At 34.6% G+C, this 20,847-nt stretch overlaps 1 protein-coding gene across 6 annotated transcripts in view; it reads left to right on the top strand.

The window, feature by feature from the left end:
* The window catches only part of Csmd3 (CUB and Sushi multiple domains 3), a 1,196,994-nt gene that overhangs the window by 1,030,306 nt on the left and 145,841 nt on the right, over positions 1-20,847 (top strand). For all 6 annotated transcript variants that reach the window (XM_029469822.1, XM_021183659.2, XM_029469819.1 and 3 more), the window contains 3 exons: positions 1,819-1,943; positions 10,224-10,320; positions 11,697-11,801. In XM_029469822.1, coding sequence (XP_029325682.1) covers positions 1,819-1,943; positions 10,224-10,320; positions 11,697-11,801 — 327 coding nt within the window. The remainder of the gene's footprint in view (positions 1-1,818; positions 1,944-10,223; positions 10,321-11,696; positions 11,802-20,847) is intronic.

Raw genomic sequence — 20,847 nt, 5'->3', positions numbered from 1 at the left:
GAGAGAGAGAGAGAGAGAGAGAGAGAGGTGCTGTTTCAAAGGAATGTGGCAGAGAAAGAGAGAGAGAGAGAGAGAAGAGGGGAGGGGAGTGGAGGGGAGGGGAGGGGAGGAGAGGAGAAGAGAGGACCCAAGGACATCCTCAGACTCCTATGTGTCTTTCCCTTTTGATTCTCTGTGTCTCTGTCTCTGTCTCTGTCTTGTCTGTCTGTCTGTCTGTCTGCACCTTCTCCTTTCTCTCATGTATAACATGTTTTTATTTTTTTTTTATTTATTGGTACATTATAGGCAAGCTAGAAAAATATTCAATGTGCAGACTACTGTGTTATTCAAAATAATAATAGTTGTAATCAAAAGAAATTTAACTTGTCATTTATTATATTTTAATAAATGGATTTGTTTCTTTAAGTAATACTCTGCATTTTCTCAAAAAGTATTTTGTAATCAGTAGTGTTTTCATTTTGTAGAGTGAGACATTTATATTCCAAAAAATTGAAAGACCATTTTTCGAGGCACCAAAGACTCATGCATTATGCATTAGGCAATGCCCAGAATCTGAAAAAGGTCACTCATGACATGAAACCTACATGCAGTACATTCTGCAAGTAGATGGAACCTCAAACTCAGTGTATATTTAAGAGGAGGAATATGGAAGGTAAATAATGGATTACAAATAAAATTAAATTTAAAAAAAGTTGAAAGGGAGTGAGATTAAGTAACATAAAAAGACTGGTTCATTAGAATAACACATGATTCCTCAATGGAAACTCTGAAACTTAGAAGGTCCTGGATGGATTATCTACAATTTCTCAGAGACCAGCAAATACCAGTCAAGACTATCATACCTGGAAAAACTATCAAATATAATTTACTGAGAAAGAAAATTATTCCAAAATGAAATAAAATTTGAATAATACCTATATAGCAGACTAGATCTAAAGATGGCACAAGCAGGAAAACATCTGTATGAAGAAGTTAACCACACACAAGATTCAAGGAATTGTTTCAAGACAGTAATTCAAAAGTAAAGGAATAAAACTCATACCATAGCAAATCACAGGGATCAATAAATACTGATCAATAATATGACTCTCAATATCAGTGGAGAGTTTCAAAAAAGAATATTGAACATATTGTTTTTTCTATTAGGAGATAAGCTGATAATAACCACATGAAATATCTTCCTCACATCAACGAACATGGACTTTGAACCAGGGAACAAGCAGGCAGATTCTAGGTTCATCACTTGCTGTGAGATCTTTTGATCTCTAATGACTCTGTTCCCTTAGTTATGGCATGAAGAAAAATGTTTTTTTATAGTCTGTTTGGACTGTTGGAGATTTAAATAAATTTAAATTCAAGAGTTATTATTCTTGTCATATGGAGTGGATTAAGTGAATGTTTTCATTGTAATTACTACCAAAATCAATATTAGATTCTAAAAGATCTCATAACCCCCAAGCCCCAAGAATAAGAAAGGAGGTGCCAAATAACAGTAGATAAGAAACTTCTCAGTCTGTATGTATGCATTGACCTACCTTGTTTTACTTTTTATTTTCTGTGTGTGAGGAATACTGTCAAATAAGTTTTAGAGATTATAACACATATGATAGCCATAATTGTATGATTTTAGTTATTCATTTATGAATGCTGTATAATTAATTTCTGGAGACATTATTGTGGTATGCTTGAGTCTTAAAACATAAGGTGATGTGGTTTTGTTTACAAGTCTGTTCTGTATCGGAAACTTTTGTCTGACCTTTGTCTTATTGTAATCCTTTTCAGTAGAATTAACTGGCTTTCATGCTGCTTAACTTTCAGTGCCTTGTGGGGGAATTTTAACTAAGCGCAAAGGGACTATTTTGTCTCCTGGATATCCTGAGCCTTATGACAACAATTTGAATTGTGTTTGGAAGATCACAGTGCCAGAGGGAGCTGGAATTCAAGTAAGGATATTTATTAACTTTGTCTTATTTTTTTTCATTTTATATTTGGAATTAATATTTTCAATAATGGCAGGATGCATATTATTTCTTAAACTTCAGCAAATAGTTGAATTGACAAAAGTTTAATAGAAATATGTTTACTATTAATATTTTTACCTGAAAGCACAGCAAAATCCAGCTTTCAAGAAGACAATAACAAAAACAAACCAAATTCTTTTACTACACATAATAGAATCTTGAGATAAGGAGCTCAAGGGTTTTGTATATCAGAAATCCAATAGAGTATTCTCTGGCCCAGATTATTTCCATCAAAAAACTGCCAAGGCTAGGGTAAAGATAAATTCTCCACAGACACATTTCCAGTAACTTATTCCAAGGAGAACCCATCTCCTAAAGTTTCATATCTCTGAGTAGGCCAATGACTTATGAACGCATAAGTAGTATAATCAATTGAAGAGGTCAGAGCCCTCACGATGCAATCACCCCTTAAATGCACTGATTTTGAACACTGCTGCCTAAGAATATGTCTTCAGAATAGGTCATTGTGAAGATAATCTAAAAAAAGACCCATACAGTAGACATTAACATTAAAACATGACAATTGATGGCACAAAATAAATGGTATATTTCAGACTATTAAATTCGGGGTTGCTAGACGGATGAACAAGTAAATGTACTCACTGCCAAGCCTAATCATCTGGATTAGATTCCTTCTTTCACAGAAAAGAAAGAGATAATCAGCTACTGCAAATGTCCTTCACATGTACATCGTGACACTAACAAAGTTAAAGCACACACACACACAAACACGTACATAAACATATGCACACACATAAATATACACACACACAAACAAGGAGAGAGGGAGAGGGGAGGGGCAAGGGAGAGGAAGAAGTAGAGATAAATATGTAAATAACATGATTACAAAAATATTAAAGATATCTATGGGTGTGGATTATCTACTACAGCATCTGCAAGCTACCAGCAGTCACACTCCTAAAGAAAACTGACTTTCATTTTCTTAGCAGCTATCAATTTTCAATAGTTTTAAGGTAGGGATGGAGCCTCTGTAACAACTTCTTCCACACTGGAATCTTGAATGGTTTGATCTTGTATAGGTCTCATGTAAGGGACTACAGCTGCTGTTAGTTAATACATGCAATGTCTCCCTCATTCCACAGAGTTCTTCCCTTTCCTCAGACTTTTACATTCTTCCTACTCCTGCTTTTAAAATGTTCCCTAATCCCTGAGGGTAGGGTTGAAATAGATGCCGCATCTATAGTTGAGTGTCCCTGCTCATTCATAGCCACTTATTCTTAGCTTTTTGTTCATATGTGGCACCTCTATAGGAACCACTGAAAAAGCATGATTCTTTGAACACAGTTGAGAGCATCAGTTGCCTATTTAGTGTGCAATTTGACAACATGAGCATTGAGTGAAACAGCAGGAAATAGGTCCAGCTAGGGCCAATGACCTCCCTATCCTGGAGCTTTTGACTAGTTTCACAACCTCAGGCACAAATTCCCTCTGAGGGACAGACCTGGAATTCTACCAGGAAACTGTTGACTACCCAGTAACCACCATGCCAATATTGCAGCAGTGGGTACATAAATTCAGGCAGGTTGGTATTGCAGCATTCAGCATACAATGTTGAATAAAACAATGATTTATTTTTGCATCCAGAACCCCACATGGCATAATTCCAGTACTATGAAAGGTATCCAGCAGGATATTTTCCTAGTTAGCCTGAGATTGATGTCTCTATGTCCTATAAGCCAGTGTGGTGTCTGCAGATATAGGATTGTATCATCTTGTTCCTTGATTAAGCAAGCACATTTACAATGGCCTTTTGTGTTAGAAGGGGCTTCTGCAGGGGGCTTCTACAACTAGCAATTTATAGGGTGGTGTCCCATAGCTGGTGCTGAAATTTTGGTTTAATAACGCAGGTTTTTGGGGGAGCAGTATTGTTCTCAATGCAAAACATCTTTGCTCTCATATATAGTCAGACATACATATATAATTAGCTGAAAAAGGAGTGGGTTTTCACAGTTTTTTTCTTATATACCCTTAGTTTTAGTTAGCCTACCTGTTTTTAGTCCTCTCCCCTATTTCATACTTAACCCTTTATCCGACAGCCAATCTCTTTCTATTCATTTGTGATGTCCATACCCTCTTTAAGGCATCTTTCCTCCTTCCTCTCATGATTCTTGTCTGCCTTTCTCCTAAATAGACATTCTGAAGAAAATAGGTTAAACAAAGACTTCAGGGTTGTACATACCTCTGGTTGTGCTCTGAAGTGAGAATCACAGAGAACTTTCATTAGCTCATTCATTTATAAGTCTATGAAGGACGTCCTTGATTATTTAAATGTTATCAGCTATTTCTCTACTATCTTGTCCTATTTTTGTTAATCTGCAGTGTGGCTTTAGTACCTAATGCTCTAATCAAGCTGTTCTCCCATGAACACCTGCATGATTAAATCTTTTGCATTGCTGATCTGTGCATTGAGACAACACAGTTTAACATTACAGATTCTCCTGTCACTCTCAAAACACTTCTCCCCACCTTAGTCATGACATCAATGTTTTCTTGGATCGTAGGACCTTTCCTTTACCCGAATCACCTGCTTCTATATTTAATCTTGTCTCTTCTTTAATGTCAACCCCTTATGCAGGTACTAATGTTCTCGAGAGTCTGAAGCCTATTTACTTCGGCTTCTGTCATCTTCTTTTCACAGTCTTTACTTCTATGTTCCTAGTGACTGTTATGAGCTAAGCATGACTCGGATAATAACAGATAATAAAAGAAAAACAAGTGACAATGATGACAAAATAAAAAACAAAATCTCCTTTTTTTTGAAAGATGGACAGAATTAATGATAGTGTTTGTATCAATAGAAGAAGCCCACATCTATAACACCAGATTTATACTATCTACACTAGTCAATGGGTTTTACAGCTAAGTTTATTGCTAAATTATCCAATAGTAGTTCTAGGATTTTTTTCATCAAATGATTTCTCCATCCCCCACTCTCAGCATGCACCAATCTCTATACAGTTTATTTTCTCAGTCATTCTCTATATGACAATGTCTCCAACCACATTTAGTTTTCAAGCCAGAAATTCTGAATTTTATTCTGACTTACATTTGTGTCTAACAAACTGCTCCAACACGGTCTTTCATAAGTCTCTCTTTCCATTTGTGTTTTCTACCACAAAAGATCAAATTGGTCTTATCCTTGATCCAGACATATTCTCTTTAGTCTGTTCCTAACAAAGTGAATAAAAAGAGCAACCAACCAACCAACCAACCAACCAACCAACCAACCAACCAACCACCAACCACTTCTAAATATTAAAATCTTATACTATAATTTTCTTTTGTTTTAATATTTTTTATTAGATATTTTCCTCATTTACATTTCCAATGCTATCCCAAAAGTCCCCCATACCCTCCCCCCGACTCCCCTACCCACCCACTCCCACTTCTTGGCCCTGGAATTCCCCTGTACTGAGGCATATAAAGTTTGCAAGACCAATGGACCTCTCTTTCCACTGATGGCCGGCTAGGCGATCTTCTGATATATATGCAGCTAGAGACATGAGCTCCAGGGGGTACTGATTAGTTCATATTGTTGTTCCATCTATAGGGTTGCAGATCCCTTTAGCTCCTTGGATACTTTCTCTAGCTCCTCCATTGGGGGCCCTGTGATCCATCCACTAGCTGACTGTGAGCATCCACTTCTGTGTTTGCTAGGCCCAGGCATAGTCTCAAAAGAGACAGCTATATCAGGGTCCTTTCAGCAAAATCTGCTAGTGTATGCAATGGTGTCTGCGTTTGGTGGCTGATTATGGGATGGATCCCCGGATATGGTAGTCTCTAGATGGTCCATCCTTTTGTCTCAACTCCAAACTTTGTCTCTGTAACTCCTTCCATGGGTGTTTTGTTCCCAATTCTAAGAAGGGGCAAAGTGTCCATCCACACTTTGGTCTTCGTTCTTCTTGAGTTTCATGTGCTTTGTATCATTTTCTTACTCATGGTACCTGCATTTCCCCATCATTTTAAACACTCATAAGTACTCATTTCTCTGTGCTCAGTACCATTTCTTAAAGTTTATTGTGCTCACAACATCCATTGCTGTAACAGTGTGACATCCATTTTCCTGTGGATACTGTGAATATTATTTCCTTTGTCGTTGACAGTAGCCAACATCTCTCCTTATTTGCCGTAACCTTACTTTCATTTCTGTATGAAACATATTTCTGTGATAAACCTTCTATGAACTAGATAAGAGGTTAAATTTCCTCCTATATAGTTTTATTATAACACTATTAGATTTTCCTATCACCTGCTAATTGTTTATACGCTGCTGAGACGAGCAGCCATCATAGTTCTGACACATACCGCAGGACATGGCACTACAAGCTCAGTACATACTTTTAGAAAAGTTCATGGACATTTCCTCAAGTAATGGATTTGGAACTATTTTGGAGAGTTAGAAGTGCATAATAAATATCTACAGACGAATTTTGGTATATCCCTCGCCTTGAGCAAACAGCCTCAAAACTGTACATGTCAATGCCAATATAAAATCTTTACTTAGAAAGCACAACATTTATTTATTCCACCTACAAAACAGAATCTGAGTTTAGCAGAGTATTTAGAAATCTCATAGCATGATATGTATACTGGATTCTTAAGTACTCAGGAGGACTGTTTATCACCTTGAGAAATAAGTCCCCATATGGACTCTATTATTGGACATATCATACTTAGTGTATCTTTTATGTTTTATTTTAAGAACAATCTATTGATTGTTCTATAAGTAATATATAGGTTTGAGAAAAATTTAACTTTAGAGGTTTGGAACTAAACATGTATGTATTAAGAATTATATTTAATATAACAGCTCTGGGTTGAAATGAACTACGCTTTGGTAGAAAAACTCAGAAAAGATTCTAAAATAGGCAATATTTTATTATTGAGAGTTGTGTGGGAAAATGTCAACAAAAAGATCAGTCTGTTATATTAATATGATGTGATATGTTTGTAAGAAATGATAGATTCATTTCTTTCCCTCTTTATTTTATCAGAATGTCCCAGGGACAGCTTCTTAGGAGCTGCATTTAACAAAAGAACTATTTATGAAATCATGAAGAAATACTGATTGCATAATTATTATCAACATGAATCTCCTAAGTTCCTGTGATTCCAGAATAAAGGGATAAAGTTAGGGTTTCTATCGCTGCAATGAAACACAACCAAAAGCAACATGGGATGAAAGATTTACTTGGTTTACAATTATACATTACTATTCACCATCAAAGGATGTCGGGACAGTAATTCAAACAGTGCAGGGACATGGAGGCAAGGGCTGATGCAGAGGAGATTGTGGATCCAGGACCATCATCTTATAGATAGCTCTATCTACAATGGGTTGGATGCTCACACATCAATTGCTAGTTAAGAAAATACTCCATGGACTTGCTTTCACTCCAGTCTTATGGAGACATTGTCTTAATTGAGATTCTAGCCTACCATATAACTTTAGTTTATGTGAAGTTGACCCCAAACTATCCAGCATACTCTACCACAAAGCTATCCTGCTGCCACGATGGCTAGTTTTTCCCAAAACTTCTCACAAGGCTGAAATGAAACCATATACTTCTGTTGTTTCTTATTAGACTTTCTGTCCTTGTACTTTCTCACTCATTAACTTGCATAAGAGATTCCAGAACACTGCCTGTTAGTTTTTCTGGCCATTTCATGCTTCTATACTCAATATGGTGATATCATATCAAGCTATATTTCTTAGACTCTCAGTCACAAATAGTATCAGATGTTTGTGAATACTTTATCATCATGAAATAAATAGCTATTTAATTGAGTATCCAAATCTTGTATCATTATACAGACATCAAATTAGCAATAGGTCCTCTCCTATTCCAGGTCTCTGTGAATTTCTTACTATGTTTTCCCCAACATTGAATAAGAGCATATATTTCTTTGCTTTTGGCCACACCCATCTGGTTTTGGCTTTTGTGGATGCTGTGCTTTCTTATTTACCTTTATACTTTTTTCAGTACATTTTTTCATATGTCTTAAGGTTTTCCATTTGGTTACTTCTTAAAGGTGCATCCCACCCCAATAAATAAGGTAATATTTATAAGCTCCTTGTATTAAGATCTGTTGCTCCTAAATACACGGACAAATCCAGAATTTAACAAATGTTCTTCCCCTTTTAAGCATAGCAGGCACACCTAGAAATGCTTAAATGTTGTTCTGCTTCTATGCTCTGAATAACTCAGGGGAAAACAGAAATTGTTCTTGAATATCTAGTCTCAGTCTCTTGTTTACATCACATGGAATCCAGTGATTGCCCTCATGTGAACACATGTGACACCAAGAGTTTTGCTGTCCCACTTCTGCATCCTATCTAATTCATCTGTAGAGAGCTTCACTTTCCACTTTCATTTCCTCCACCAATTCAGATCTGCACTTGAAGTCTTGATTATATCCCCCTCCTAATTCGCAATCCTTTAGTGGAAAACTGAAGGCATAATTATACTTTCAAGTGCATGATTATTTTTGCTAGTGTTTAGTATTTAATCACTTTTCTCTCCTCATCTTTCTCAGCTAAGATTCTGAGCTTTCAATTTATACTACACATTAAGCTTTTAATACACATTGTTTAGCTTAAATGTTAGGGAATCTGTGAATTAGACAATTTCTTCACAATAACTTTTGTGAAGAATTTGCAGCACAAGATTGACAGCATCTCTAGGCAGTTAGACATGTTTAAGTAAAGGTTATAAGGAAGTTTCAAACCCAGTGACCCTGACTTGTGTTTCTTGTATTTATCATTAAGCAGCACTCCTTGTCTGTGTTCTATTGTGCTTCTAACCATGCATTCAGCTTTCCTCTTACATAGAGATTCTCTCTACTGTGGCTAAATTGGATTACTGAGAGTCCACTGAGTCCAGATCATGGTTTGATTCATCCACCGTTTCACACTCTTAATAATTTCCTTCCTGTAGAAGCTTCTCATTACCTTAAGCTCAGATCAAAAATCAACTTCTGCATGAATCTTTACAAGGTATTTTTGGCATAGTATAATGGTTTTTTTTTTTTTTTTTTTTTTTTTTTTTTTTTTTTACATTGGACTGAAGAAAAGAAAAATTCGGAAAATAATTGGGAATGAATTACTGTTTAATAAAGTAATGGTTGGAGCTTTAATCCTTGTTGTTCTGGAACAGCACATTAGATCAGCTGCCAATCATGCAGGCAGGATATCTCCTGCCATGTGCCACTCACCCCTGGAGCAGCAGTGCCAGCATCTACTTGAATAGGAGAGTGATGGAGGGCTGTTTTGCAGAAAAGAACAGTTTAATGAGCAGAATTGTCATAACTATGTAGCAAATGAGTACCTACACTTATAACAGAATCCAGTTAGTAAAAATGAATGCATTCTAATAAAATTCTCCCTTTCCTTCTTGAAAGCTACAAAGCAGTCTATAAAGAACAGAATGGAATCCACAGTTGTGAGTTCCATGGGTTCCTGGAAACTTCATACTGTGCCAAGTGAGGTACAACAAAATAGCACATGTCTGTTTCTTTAAATAAAATCTAATAGACACAGAATCATAGCCCGGTATTTGCCTTCTCACACGAGGGATCTTCAAGGTGACTTCTATTCTGACTACATTAATAAAAATAGTCTTTGAAAGATCCATACAAATCTATTACAAAATACTGCCTGTGGCTGCCTATATTGACAGTAATGTAAATATTAAAGAAAAAAATCGAATGGATTTATACATGGAAATGAGTTCAAGAATAAACCTACTGAAAATGCACTGCAGTCCTCTGTGCTTGTGAGCCACAGATCTGTTTATTTTCTTACAGTAAAGCAAAGAGAAAATTGAGCCACTGACAGAAGTCTAGTACTCCAAAGCATTAATGTTAGCTAGCTATTTAGAACATGAATTTGAATTCCTAGCAAATTAAGCCAAAGCATTTAGTAACAGTATGTTCTAAAATGGAGACATCAACTTCCACGTTATGTCCATCATGCACTCTGCCAGCTGTTCCATAACGCTTCTCTCATACAAATTAGTTCATGTTGACCAGTAATATTATACCCCAAATCAATTTTTGTTGATCCATCTATTATATCAACAGGGATGTTGTCTGACCTTGTGATCTGTCTTCTAGTGGGTGCCTCTAGACTGCATATCTGCTTAGAAGCATTAATTTTCACCAGAAACTGTTATTTCATAGGTACAAGTAGTTAGCTTTGCTACGGAGCACAACTGGGATTCTCTGGACTTCTATGATGGGGGAGACAACAATGCACCGAGACTTGGAAGTTATTCAGGTAAAAAAGAAATCAGAGTTCATTGAAAATGAAAATATAACCAGCAGTATAGAAAAAGGATTAAAATAATTGCTACAAACTCTTTGAGGTTTAATTATGAATCATACACTAGGACCTAAGATACAAGAAGTTTTAAAGTACTGAAAGGAGTTATACATGCTCGTTGAAGCTTTCCAGCATTCTAGTAATAGTTTACCAATATGTCATGATTCTTTTTTGTGTGTGTGATGATCCTTTTATACAAATAGTATAGGTGATATGTGTCATTAACATATAACACATATCATACGTTGCCAGAGTTTGAACCGCTATGGTTAGATGGAGAGCTGGACCCAGCTGGAGAGACGACAGCATCAGAATTCTTAATTACTATGAACCTCTAAGTTGTAAGGCAGGTCTGGACATTCTGGCATCTGTTTACCTCTTACTTCCTAGCTGGCAGGGATGACATCAAGGAAAACAGTCAGATCATAAACAATTCCGTATCAAAATCCAGTCTATAAGTGATTTTTCCCATTTTCCCCAAGCAGTCAGCAGGATATCTTATAGGCATCCGTATAAAGCAAGTGTAAACATTCCCTATGAATTTTCCCCTATGAAATATTCCCTATGAATAGTCTGAAGATATATGTAGCTCTGAACACACATCTACTTTGGAGTTTATCTCAAAACAGAATTCATAGTTATTTTCAATGCTTGCTGTTTGAAACTCTTGGATATTTAGAGTTTCTGAATGAATAGGCAGGGATTAATTTGTTCCGGCAGATATTTTATATTTTCAAATTTAATAGTTGGGTTGAACAAGGTTCATTTGCTTCAGAAGTTCCAAAATCCATTATAATAAATCTGCTGAGAAAGAGGCTAATATTATTTCAAAACTGGGTCTTTTTTGGAAAGCTAACCATCAGTTTTGCTATCAGAGTATAAGAAATATCAAGTATTCAACCTGTTGAAGAATAATGCATCTATTTTATTAATAAATGTGAATTAATGCATAACTGCTCTAAATCTATACAAAGCCTTGCATTACAATGGTCTAAAGAACACAAGCAAATTGTAAAATAATTGTTATTTTTAATTCACACATATGATTTGCAATTTCCATGAAACTCAAACAGCTTTTGGGCACACTCTTTATGTTTCTAACTTTAGGAAATTATCTGAAATCATTTCATAAGTCACTCTCAGAGACTGGGTCAGTGAAATAAAATGGGATAAAGGGGGAAATATTTTTACTGAATTTCCTCAAATCCTTTTGAGCAATTTACAGTTTTAGTTACAATGGCTTGACTGCTTATGAGTTGACTTAATTTCTTTATTGGTGCTGTGGTATTTTACACATGATCCTTGACCTGACTTGTCAATTGTCTTTTCAGGAACAACAATACCTCATCTTCTCAATAGTACATCTAATAATTTATACCTAAATTTCCAATCAGACATCAGTGTCTCTGCTGCAGGATTTCATCTTGAGTACACAGGTAAAGGTAATTTATTAACTCCAAAAGTTAAAACAGGTTTTGTCATATTCCAGTTTGCTTTTGATTTATCTTATTTTTTGTTTTATTATTATTCCTTACATGCTTTTTATTTTCTTTTTTTTTATATATATAATCAAAATATATTTATTTCATCCTCATATATATGTATATATATATATATATATATATATATATATATATATATATATATGAAATGAAAATCAAGGCTCATCAGAGCACAGGTTTAACAGCCCCCTGGCTACATTCACTCTACTGATTTCCAAATTAAGAGCCATTTTCCTTTCTCTATCCTATGACTACCCATTTAGTAGTCTGCCTGGGCCCTTTACTGGGAGAGCTCATGCTTTATATCATGACTATCTTTATACTTCCACCTCTGACAATTAGTTATAGCTGAGGAGAGTCAAAAGACCGTAGTCAGATGTAGCTCTCAGCAAAGGAGGCTAACGCTGCAACAGGATCCTTCTGCACACGTTTATTGGGAGAGCTTGATTGTAGAGGCGAAAAAACCGCTTTTTATTTTCTAAGGAGATGAAGAAAACTTAGGGAATCAAGTGGGAGAGTAATTCAGGAAGAACTAGGATACATAGAAGGAAGTGAAACCACAATCAAAATATATTGTATGGAAAAAATCTATTTTCAATAAGAACGAAATAAAACCTTCAGAGCAAAACAAAAATAACAGTAAACAAAAATACGGTTCTTTTTATACAAATGACATCAACTCTGACAAGACATTCAGTCTGATCTAATGTTGTTTGAGATTTCAAAATATTCTCTCAATTCAGTTGAAAAAACTTGTGTGTAGAAAATGCAGATGTTTTGGCAGATGCAATTATTTTTAATGTTGGGAGAAGCAACATGATTTTTACCCCTCTAATAAATTTATAAGTGTCCAGTACTCATAAGGATATGAATCAATGTTTTAAAATATATTCTTGTGATAGTGAAATCTTAGACTGGCTGGTAAGCAATTTCCACTCCAAATTCTCATTAGCACCACCAACAACGATTGTACTGATTCTTTAAAAGTGAGTGCTTTAGATGTGACCTGTATGTGGAAGAAGCAGTATGTGTCCATATGTGATTGGTTTAGGTAACTGCATATGTTCCACAGGGTCCTCTGTGCCATTACATACAAAAGGAAATTGACCACAAATTACTCTAGCTAGGGATTTGATATCAGAATATTGATCACAAGTGACTCACTTCTTTACCCTCTTCCCTGCCTTTTGTTTTTCACTATCCCATGATAGCTCTGGTGGGCCTTTTATACAAGTGACACACTTCCTTGCCTTCTTGCTGGTTTTATAGGAATTAAGTGCATTTAGTTTTTTACTATCCCATATGAAACCCTTGGTATACCTTTTACATACAGCTTTTATTTGAGTGCACTAAATTTCTTGCACATCCATTTTACTGAGTTTTAAATAAAGAAACTTATTGACACTTTTTGCATCCATTGATCATATATTTTATTATTCATTTTATAAAAAAAGGTCACATGTAATGGTATGTATTCTAAAACATCCTTACATTTATATAATAAATATAATTTGGCCATCATGCATAGCTCTTTTAACTATGTGTTAAATTTATCCATTAGTGTTACGTTGAATATTTTTTGCCTTCTTGGTCAACAATGGCGTTTACTATTGAACTACTTTTTTTTTTTTCAAATTGTATTTTTGTGGCTCAGTGGCAAGAAGATACTGATATCAATAGTGAATTTGGAAATGTTCATTCCTATATCATTTGTGGAAGAGTTTGATAACTGCTGGGTGAAGTCACTAAATACTTTGGACAATTCGCTTATACAGTCTTTTTCTAGATCTTCATTTGTTTATATTACTGATTCAATGTCTTTACTTATTGATTGATTACAATCAATCAATTGATTGACATTGATTACAATGTCTTTATTTATTGGTCTATTAAGAGTTTATAGGTTTTTTCCTTCAGAGATTTAATGTTTCTAGTATCTTCTCCCATTTTGTTCAGTTTTCAATTTTTTGCTTAATTATTCACTGTGTTTTTTAAAGTTCATTTACAACCTTTCCTTGGTATCAGTTACAATGCTTCCCCTATTATGATAGAATTTATAAGTCAAGGTAAAGGTCACTTGAATTAGTTACTTTTCTCATTGCTGTGTCAGAATACGTAGCAAAAGTTGCATGAGGAAGTAACAATCTATTTCTACCATCTTTTATTTTCTAGTCAGTCATCATGGTAGAATTGGCACCGTGGCTTCATGCTAGTGAAAACTTAAGCTGATATGGCAATAGATAGAAGGAGAGAGCTAGCTCAGAGACAGTGACTAGTATAAATTCCAAGGCACACTTCAGTGACAAATTTCCTCTAGCAAGGTTCTATGTTCCACAAGTTCTACAACATCCATGAACCATGCTAGCACCTGGACCTGATGATCAAAGAAAATAATGAAGTTGTTGAAAATTTCATTTGGAATTAGAATAAGTGGCTTTCTTTGTATAGAAACCATATAATGGTATCCAATTTTTGGAAAAGCATTTAAACAAACAAACACAAGAACAAACCAAGACAAGCTGCATAAAAGGGATTAGGCCTGTTACTTGAATACATCTATGAGATGTTATAGTAATTCTAGATCAAATGTATCATATATGTAATTAGGATATCTTATGAATAAAGAGAAATTAATTCCTTTTAATTTAGAATGCATACTCCATGCAAACAGCATTGGACATACAACATAGCTGTGTTCATTTATATTATTTATATTATAGTGTCCCACAATGTGTCAAATTTCTAATACTTGATAAGTACTCAAAACCAATGTATTGATTAAATAAATGAATGATGAAATCTAATCCTTAAATATAGATTGTGTCAAATATATGTAATTGACAAATACCCACAACAATATGACAACACCTGTGTTGATGTTTGTGAGAGAATCTCGACTGTAGTTCTAGGCACAGTTTATATTTATTATACAGGTCTGCTTCTTGACAGTACGACTCTACGTATTATCACTTCAACATCTGTTAGTTCAGGCCATTCGGTCCACTGCTAAAACCCAGTGAGTTATGCTGAATGTGTTGATAGAGCAAAATTTCCAATGGGAAAGAAGAGAGCCAGAAATGATACACATGTACTTAGTAAAGACTAGTTATTCCATGTAGCTCTCTATTACTTTAATGGGTAATTGATAATCAACTTAATGACAGAGGACTTTTATTTTGGCATACTCTTTTAAAGTTTCTAGTTCGCCATTGGGCAGATTTGTTGTCTTTTGGACTGTCAATAACTGAAATGTATAGAAGAAAACCTTCTCCTCATAGTTATGGAGAAAAGAAGAGGAAAAGCCAGAGGTCACAAAATTTTCTTGAAGATCATGTATCTGATAAATAATATCTTCACCTGGTTCTCACCTCTGAAATGTATCTTTCCTTTCCAGTATAACTGTACCAGCATCTAAGCCTTTCTGATGTGGATTTTTTTTGGGGGACAACAATGGTTCAAACTCTAACATTAGTTAACGAATGCTAGAGTTATTATACTGCATTTATGAAGCTCAAGAGCTATATATATATATATATATATATATATATATATATGTGTGTGTGTGTGTGTGTGTGTGTGTGTGTGTGTGAAAAACAAAAACATGACAAATATGTAAAGAAAACTCATTCATTCAATTTGTATAAAATGTGAACACCTTTTCTTTGAGAGACACAATGCTCAACACAGAGTATGTGAAGATACTTATGCTTCAGTCTCCTTTGAAAAAATATTAATCTAATAGAAGAGACAGAAAGGTTAAGAAACAACACATTGCTATCCACACAATAATAGATATATATGATAGATATCAATGTGGTAGAACACGCAGAACAATAAATGTGTAAATTCCATGTGTAAATTTCACAGAATTTTTCAAAGACAAGGTGACATTTGTGCATAGTCTTAAAAACTAGCTAGATGCTTAAGTTAGACAAGAAAAAAAGAATATTTTCAGCAGAACAAACTTCATGTTCATACAGAACTGTGGAGCATTCCTGCTATGAGAACTGCATCTATTTTAGGAGGCCTGGCACATAAGGTTAAAAGAAGCAGTAGTAACTAAAGCTGCTGTTGAAGGCATACCTACCTATCACATTATTGAGGGGGCCTATCTAGTTCAAAGCTTTCATCGTTTCTTTAATCATATATAATACAAAGTATTGAATTATATTCATAAATAGCTTGGAGAAGCTTTTTTAAGCATTTTCACCTCGAATATGTATTATTTAATGCAAAACAAATTATTACTTGTATACAGTAAGTTTAAAAATATCTTTTGTATTCAATGGTTATTTAGATAATTTTGTACTATCTTTAATGTTAAAAATAGTAGTTATCACAAGTAAGGGAAATTGATCTAGATCTTAATAAAAATATAGATGCTGATAATGGGATTTGGATTCTTAGATAAGTAAATGGTTTGCTGGCCGTAAGGGAAATGAATGAATAATGACTTCAAAGATCATAATTTTAGACTTTAAAAGCCAATATCTTTTATCCGCAGAAAGATGTATATCATCATAGATATAATTTAAGTGTCTCAAATCCTCATATTTGCTTTCTAAAGTAGAATTTAGTGCCTAGCTCTGGGAAGGACACTGATTTCTGCTGCAGGGAACTGGAAGGTAAAAGAATCATCTTTCTAGTTGCATGGAAACTTTATAGTGTGGAATATGGTCATAGACCGAGATACTAACAATTGCCAGAATTTTCTACATTAAATTCTCTATCAGAATCAAAAGTGTGAGAGAGAACTTATTATCAGTAAAGGATGAGCATTTGAACAAATCAGGCATAACTATAATAATATTGGCTTATTCTACAGATCTAGAAGTTCTTCAAAGGCAATAGATTTATTTAAATTCATATATTCTCAAGTAAATATTTTCAAAGGAATGCTTTGGGGTCAAGCTGATTCACAATACAAATAATTAGAAAAAGAAAACAGAAGAAAAATCAAAAGAAAGTGAATCCATTAGCATAATGTTAAGAACAGTGTTCAATATTATTTCAGAAATTTTGGACTAGTGTCCAGTAAGGAAATGATAAGCAAATATTTTAAGCAGTGTATTATTGTTCATCCACACAGCAACATGAAATCATTAGTATAATGTTCCCTTTTAATTGGAGCAAAACTCTAAAATCTTCCTGGATTAAAGTAAATATAATTATAAATATCAGCTAATTCTAACACTGTAATAAAAAGCCCATAAAAATAATTAAATAATAATTTTATCAAATCATATCTTTTTTGGGAGATAATGATCTTGTTAGTTAAACTAAGTAAGTTCCTTAATAACCAGTATATTTGGTGATATAGTCTCATTAAAATACTCCAGGTCTCAGTGTTGATTTTCGTCAGTGATTAAAATAGAAGTATGCAAGCATATGATGCAATAGATTATGAAGAAAAAGTTACAGATCATGCACAAGCAGTCACACGTAGCAGAGAGGGCTGGAAAAGAAAGAAACAAAGGGGGATCACACTCCTAAGTTGTGGCAGTCAATCAGCGCCAACAGAAGCCTAGAGTTCTTTTAATTAGTTGGAAACTCACTGGAATAGTCTTCATGTTATACTCCTGTGTTCTAACCAATACTGTCATCAGCACAGTATTAGCGAACTACCAAGTCTTATTCTATTAGAATGGTGGTAAGGGGAACAAGATAATTTAAATATTAAGTATAGCTTTACCAAATTAGAATCACTAAGTTTTACTCTGGTTAAGGAGAAACTTAGTTCCAAGAAGCAAGAGCAGAAGTTTGACTCCAGTTAGAAACTGATTAGTAGTAAACCTGATAGGGGATCAAGTATCCTTGTTGTCTCTATGGTTTGGATTTGGGACCTTTTCTTGGAGTGACAGAAAGGCTGCCTGCCTACTCACTGAGAGCTCACCTGAATTACTTCATACAATGCACTTGACTCAAGCAGAGGAGCTATTTTTGTTCTCAAGTAACACAATTTGGTTATGGATATATTTTTATCAAGATTTTTAAAAAAAATAGACAAATACCTAGTTTGTGTTAATATACAAACCTGTCTATTCTTGAAACATTACATTAACCAGACTTGCAAGTTTCTAAATATCATATGTTTGGAGAAAGGCTTTGAATTAGATACATTACTAAAAATGTACCATGTGGTTCTATTAAATTGGCATTTTTTCAGTCCTAACTCAGAAAGGAGACTTTTTTTTTTCATGTTTCTTCTCTACTATTCTTTCTTTTGGATGCTGGTCCAGAGTCCAACATGCTTTTCCTAGTACTCGGGACTTTCTTACTGTGTCTCCTGGCCTTTTGGGTGCTTACATATGTCATGGTGTTTTCTTCGCCTCCAAATCCCTCCTTTGGGCAACTGTATAGATTAAACTTTCCCTTCTTGGTTTTTGTTTTTTTACTTTAATACTAATCAAATCATATACAAGATTATCAGAGGAAGAAAAGGGAGAGTTAGAGGGAGACTAATATATGAGTACACAGATTTTTTTTTTTTAAAATATGAAAATGAACACAGAATCATTGCTCATATTTATTGAAACACTGATATATCAGTACATGTGCATACTATGTATTAATCTAATTAGGGTCATTAGCACACTTACTACTTAAAATATGTTTTCTTTTATTTGTTGGGAATATTGGTAAATTTTTGACCTACATGTTTGACAAAAATTCACTGTTGTCAATCACTAATACCTGACTGCCCAAGCTGTGAAGTATTACAAGTTACTCCTACACATCTTAGCTTCTGCAGTCATTAGCTACCATCTCTCTATCTTCCCACAACACTCTCCTGCCTCTAACATATTCAGACTTTCGACTTCTACAACATCCATTCTTTTAGCTCCCATATACGAATGAGGACGTCTTGTGTTTGTCATACTATGTCTGGCTTAATATACTTAACATAGCATCCTCAATTCCATTGCTAGTGCCACAAATTACAGGCCATAAGGGAATTTTTAATGGAAAACTAGGTTCTCCTGTGAATATGTACCACTTTTTTTCCCCTGACAATTATGTTGACTGTTTTACTTGGCTTCTCCGAGGAGTTCTGCGATGGGGATACGTCATCTTTCTTACTGTGTTTTGTCATTCTTTGGGTTAATAGCAGTTGTAAAGCTGCTTCATCATATGGTAGCTGTAGTTGCAGTGTTTTGAGGAATGTCTATAATGGTTTTCATAATGGCTGTAATAATTTACATTTCTACTCAAACACAACTTTTTAAAATGGAACTAAATTAAGATAATACACGTAACAAAATTTTTATGCAGTTGGGCACCTGGAAAGATAACTTATGTGCTTATGTGTGGATGAGAGTTATATTAATTCTTTTTGCATTTGCAGAGAACATACCTATTTCCCTGCATGTCTTTGATAATTCACTTTTGGTAACCACTGAAATGGATGTTCTACCCACACAGTAACATAAGGGAGGAAACACAATGGAGAAATACGAATCTCATAATATCACTATGAATACTAGCAACAGATGCAGAAGGCTTTGAGGTTTTCTATAAAAAAAAAAAAGATTTTTTTCCAAGAGAGCAGACTTTTACTACATCCTTAAAGGAATATTTTAAATAGTAGAAATTTTAGGAAACTTGGCAGGTGGTCTGTCTTGAGAGTCAAAATTTTGGCTAAGATTACTTCCATAAAGCAATGGTTTTACCCATCTAATTTGTAAAGAGAAAAAAAAGACTACTGATAACACAATTACTACACAGAGAAAAATCATCCTGCTTTTCCCCCTTTAAACAGCAAATGCTTGCACCTAAGTTCGTTTTCTAAAAGTTGCTTGCAGTGTTATTTCTCCTTTGGTCCTGGCATTTTAGCTTTGGAAGGTGACCTCTGGTACTATGCTCACCATTTACTGCAGACAAAAGAGACCCTCCTTCTGCTTAGTGAATTTTTTTCATATCTTCCTATTTTCAGGAACTGTAGATATTTGACAATTGCACATCACCCTGTCCCTGTATTCTTTTAAATAAAAACTGTACTCTCAGACTCCTTACTCCAATACCAATTTCCTGTGTCATTTTTTTGGTAGTGCTTTAGTAGTGTTCTTCCACTTGAATGAAGCAGAGTTATATTTTATGTTTTAGTTCTTTTTAAAGACTTTCTAGCTTTGCTGTTGCATCCTTACACAAGTCCTTCACTCTTGGTGAAATCCACTATGACACATTCTAGCTCAATGACTTTCTTCTATTACACAAACTAAGCCTTGGCATTCTTGACCTAGCTGGTCAAACACAGAGCTTCTTTCTCTGTATCTTAGATATTGCAGACTTTATGCCTTTCTTTAAAAAAAAAAAAAAAAAACAACAATAAAAAAAAACAAAAAAACCCTTAATGTTTTTATAAATAAGGATTTATTTTTTTGGCATGTGCGTTTATGTACATTTGGATATACGGGTTCGACAGAATATGTGTAGAGGTTAGGGAAAATTTGGAGGAATACATTCTGTCCTTTCACCGTGAAATTTGAGGGATTGAACACAGGTCTTCAGGTTTTGTAATGGCACACTGAAACACTGATCCACTGTATAAGCCTTCTTTACATTCTTACAATGCCACCCTAGTTATTCACTCAGCAAATTCTGAAAACTCAAGATTATGTTGTTAACATTAGAGAAAAAAAAGACACACTATATATTCTTATTCCACTTATCCTACTGCTAAACAGATGTACAGAGATAAAAATATTCATGTATATTAGAAAGAAATAATGAATGTGAACTTCCAGAAAACAATGTATTTCAGGGAAGAAAATAGAGTGAAATTTTGACAGGTCAATAATATGAAGGCCGGAGAAGGGGCTGGTGTGGTGGTCAGGGAAGATTTGACATCTAAATAGAATAAGAAGTGATATAGGAATACATCGTGCTGACAAGAGAGGAGAGTGTTTAGGGACCAGTCAGAACAAAATGCAGAAAGCCTGAAAGGAAAAGAGACAAAGAATAAAAGACAAAGAGGAACCAG

The sequence above is a fragment of the Mus caroli genome, chromosome 15, assembly GCF_900094665.2.
Source record: "Mus caroli chromosome 15, CAROLI_EIJ_v1.1, whole genome shotgun sequence".
In the NCBI taxonomy this organism is placed as follows: domain Eukaryota; kingdom Metazoa; phylum Chordata; class Mammalia; order Rodentia; family Muridae; genus Mus; species Mus caroli.
This window is presented reverse-complemented; position numbering and strand designations above follow the sequence as displayed.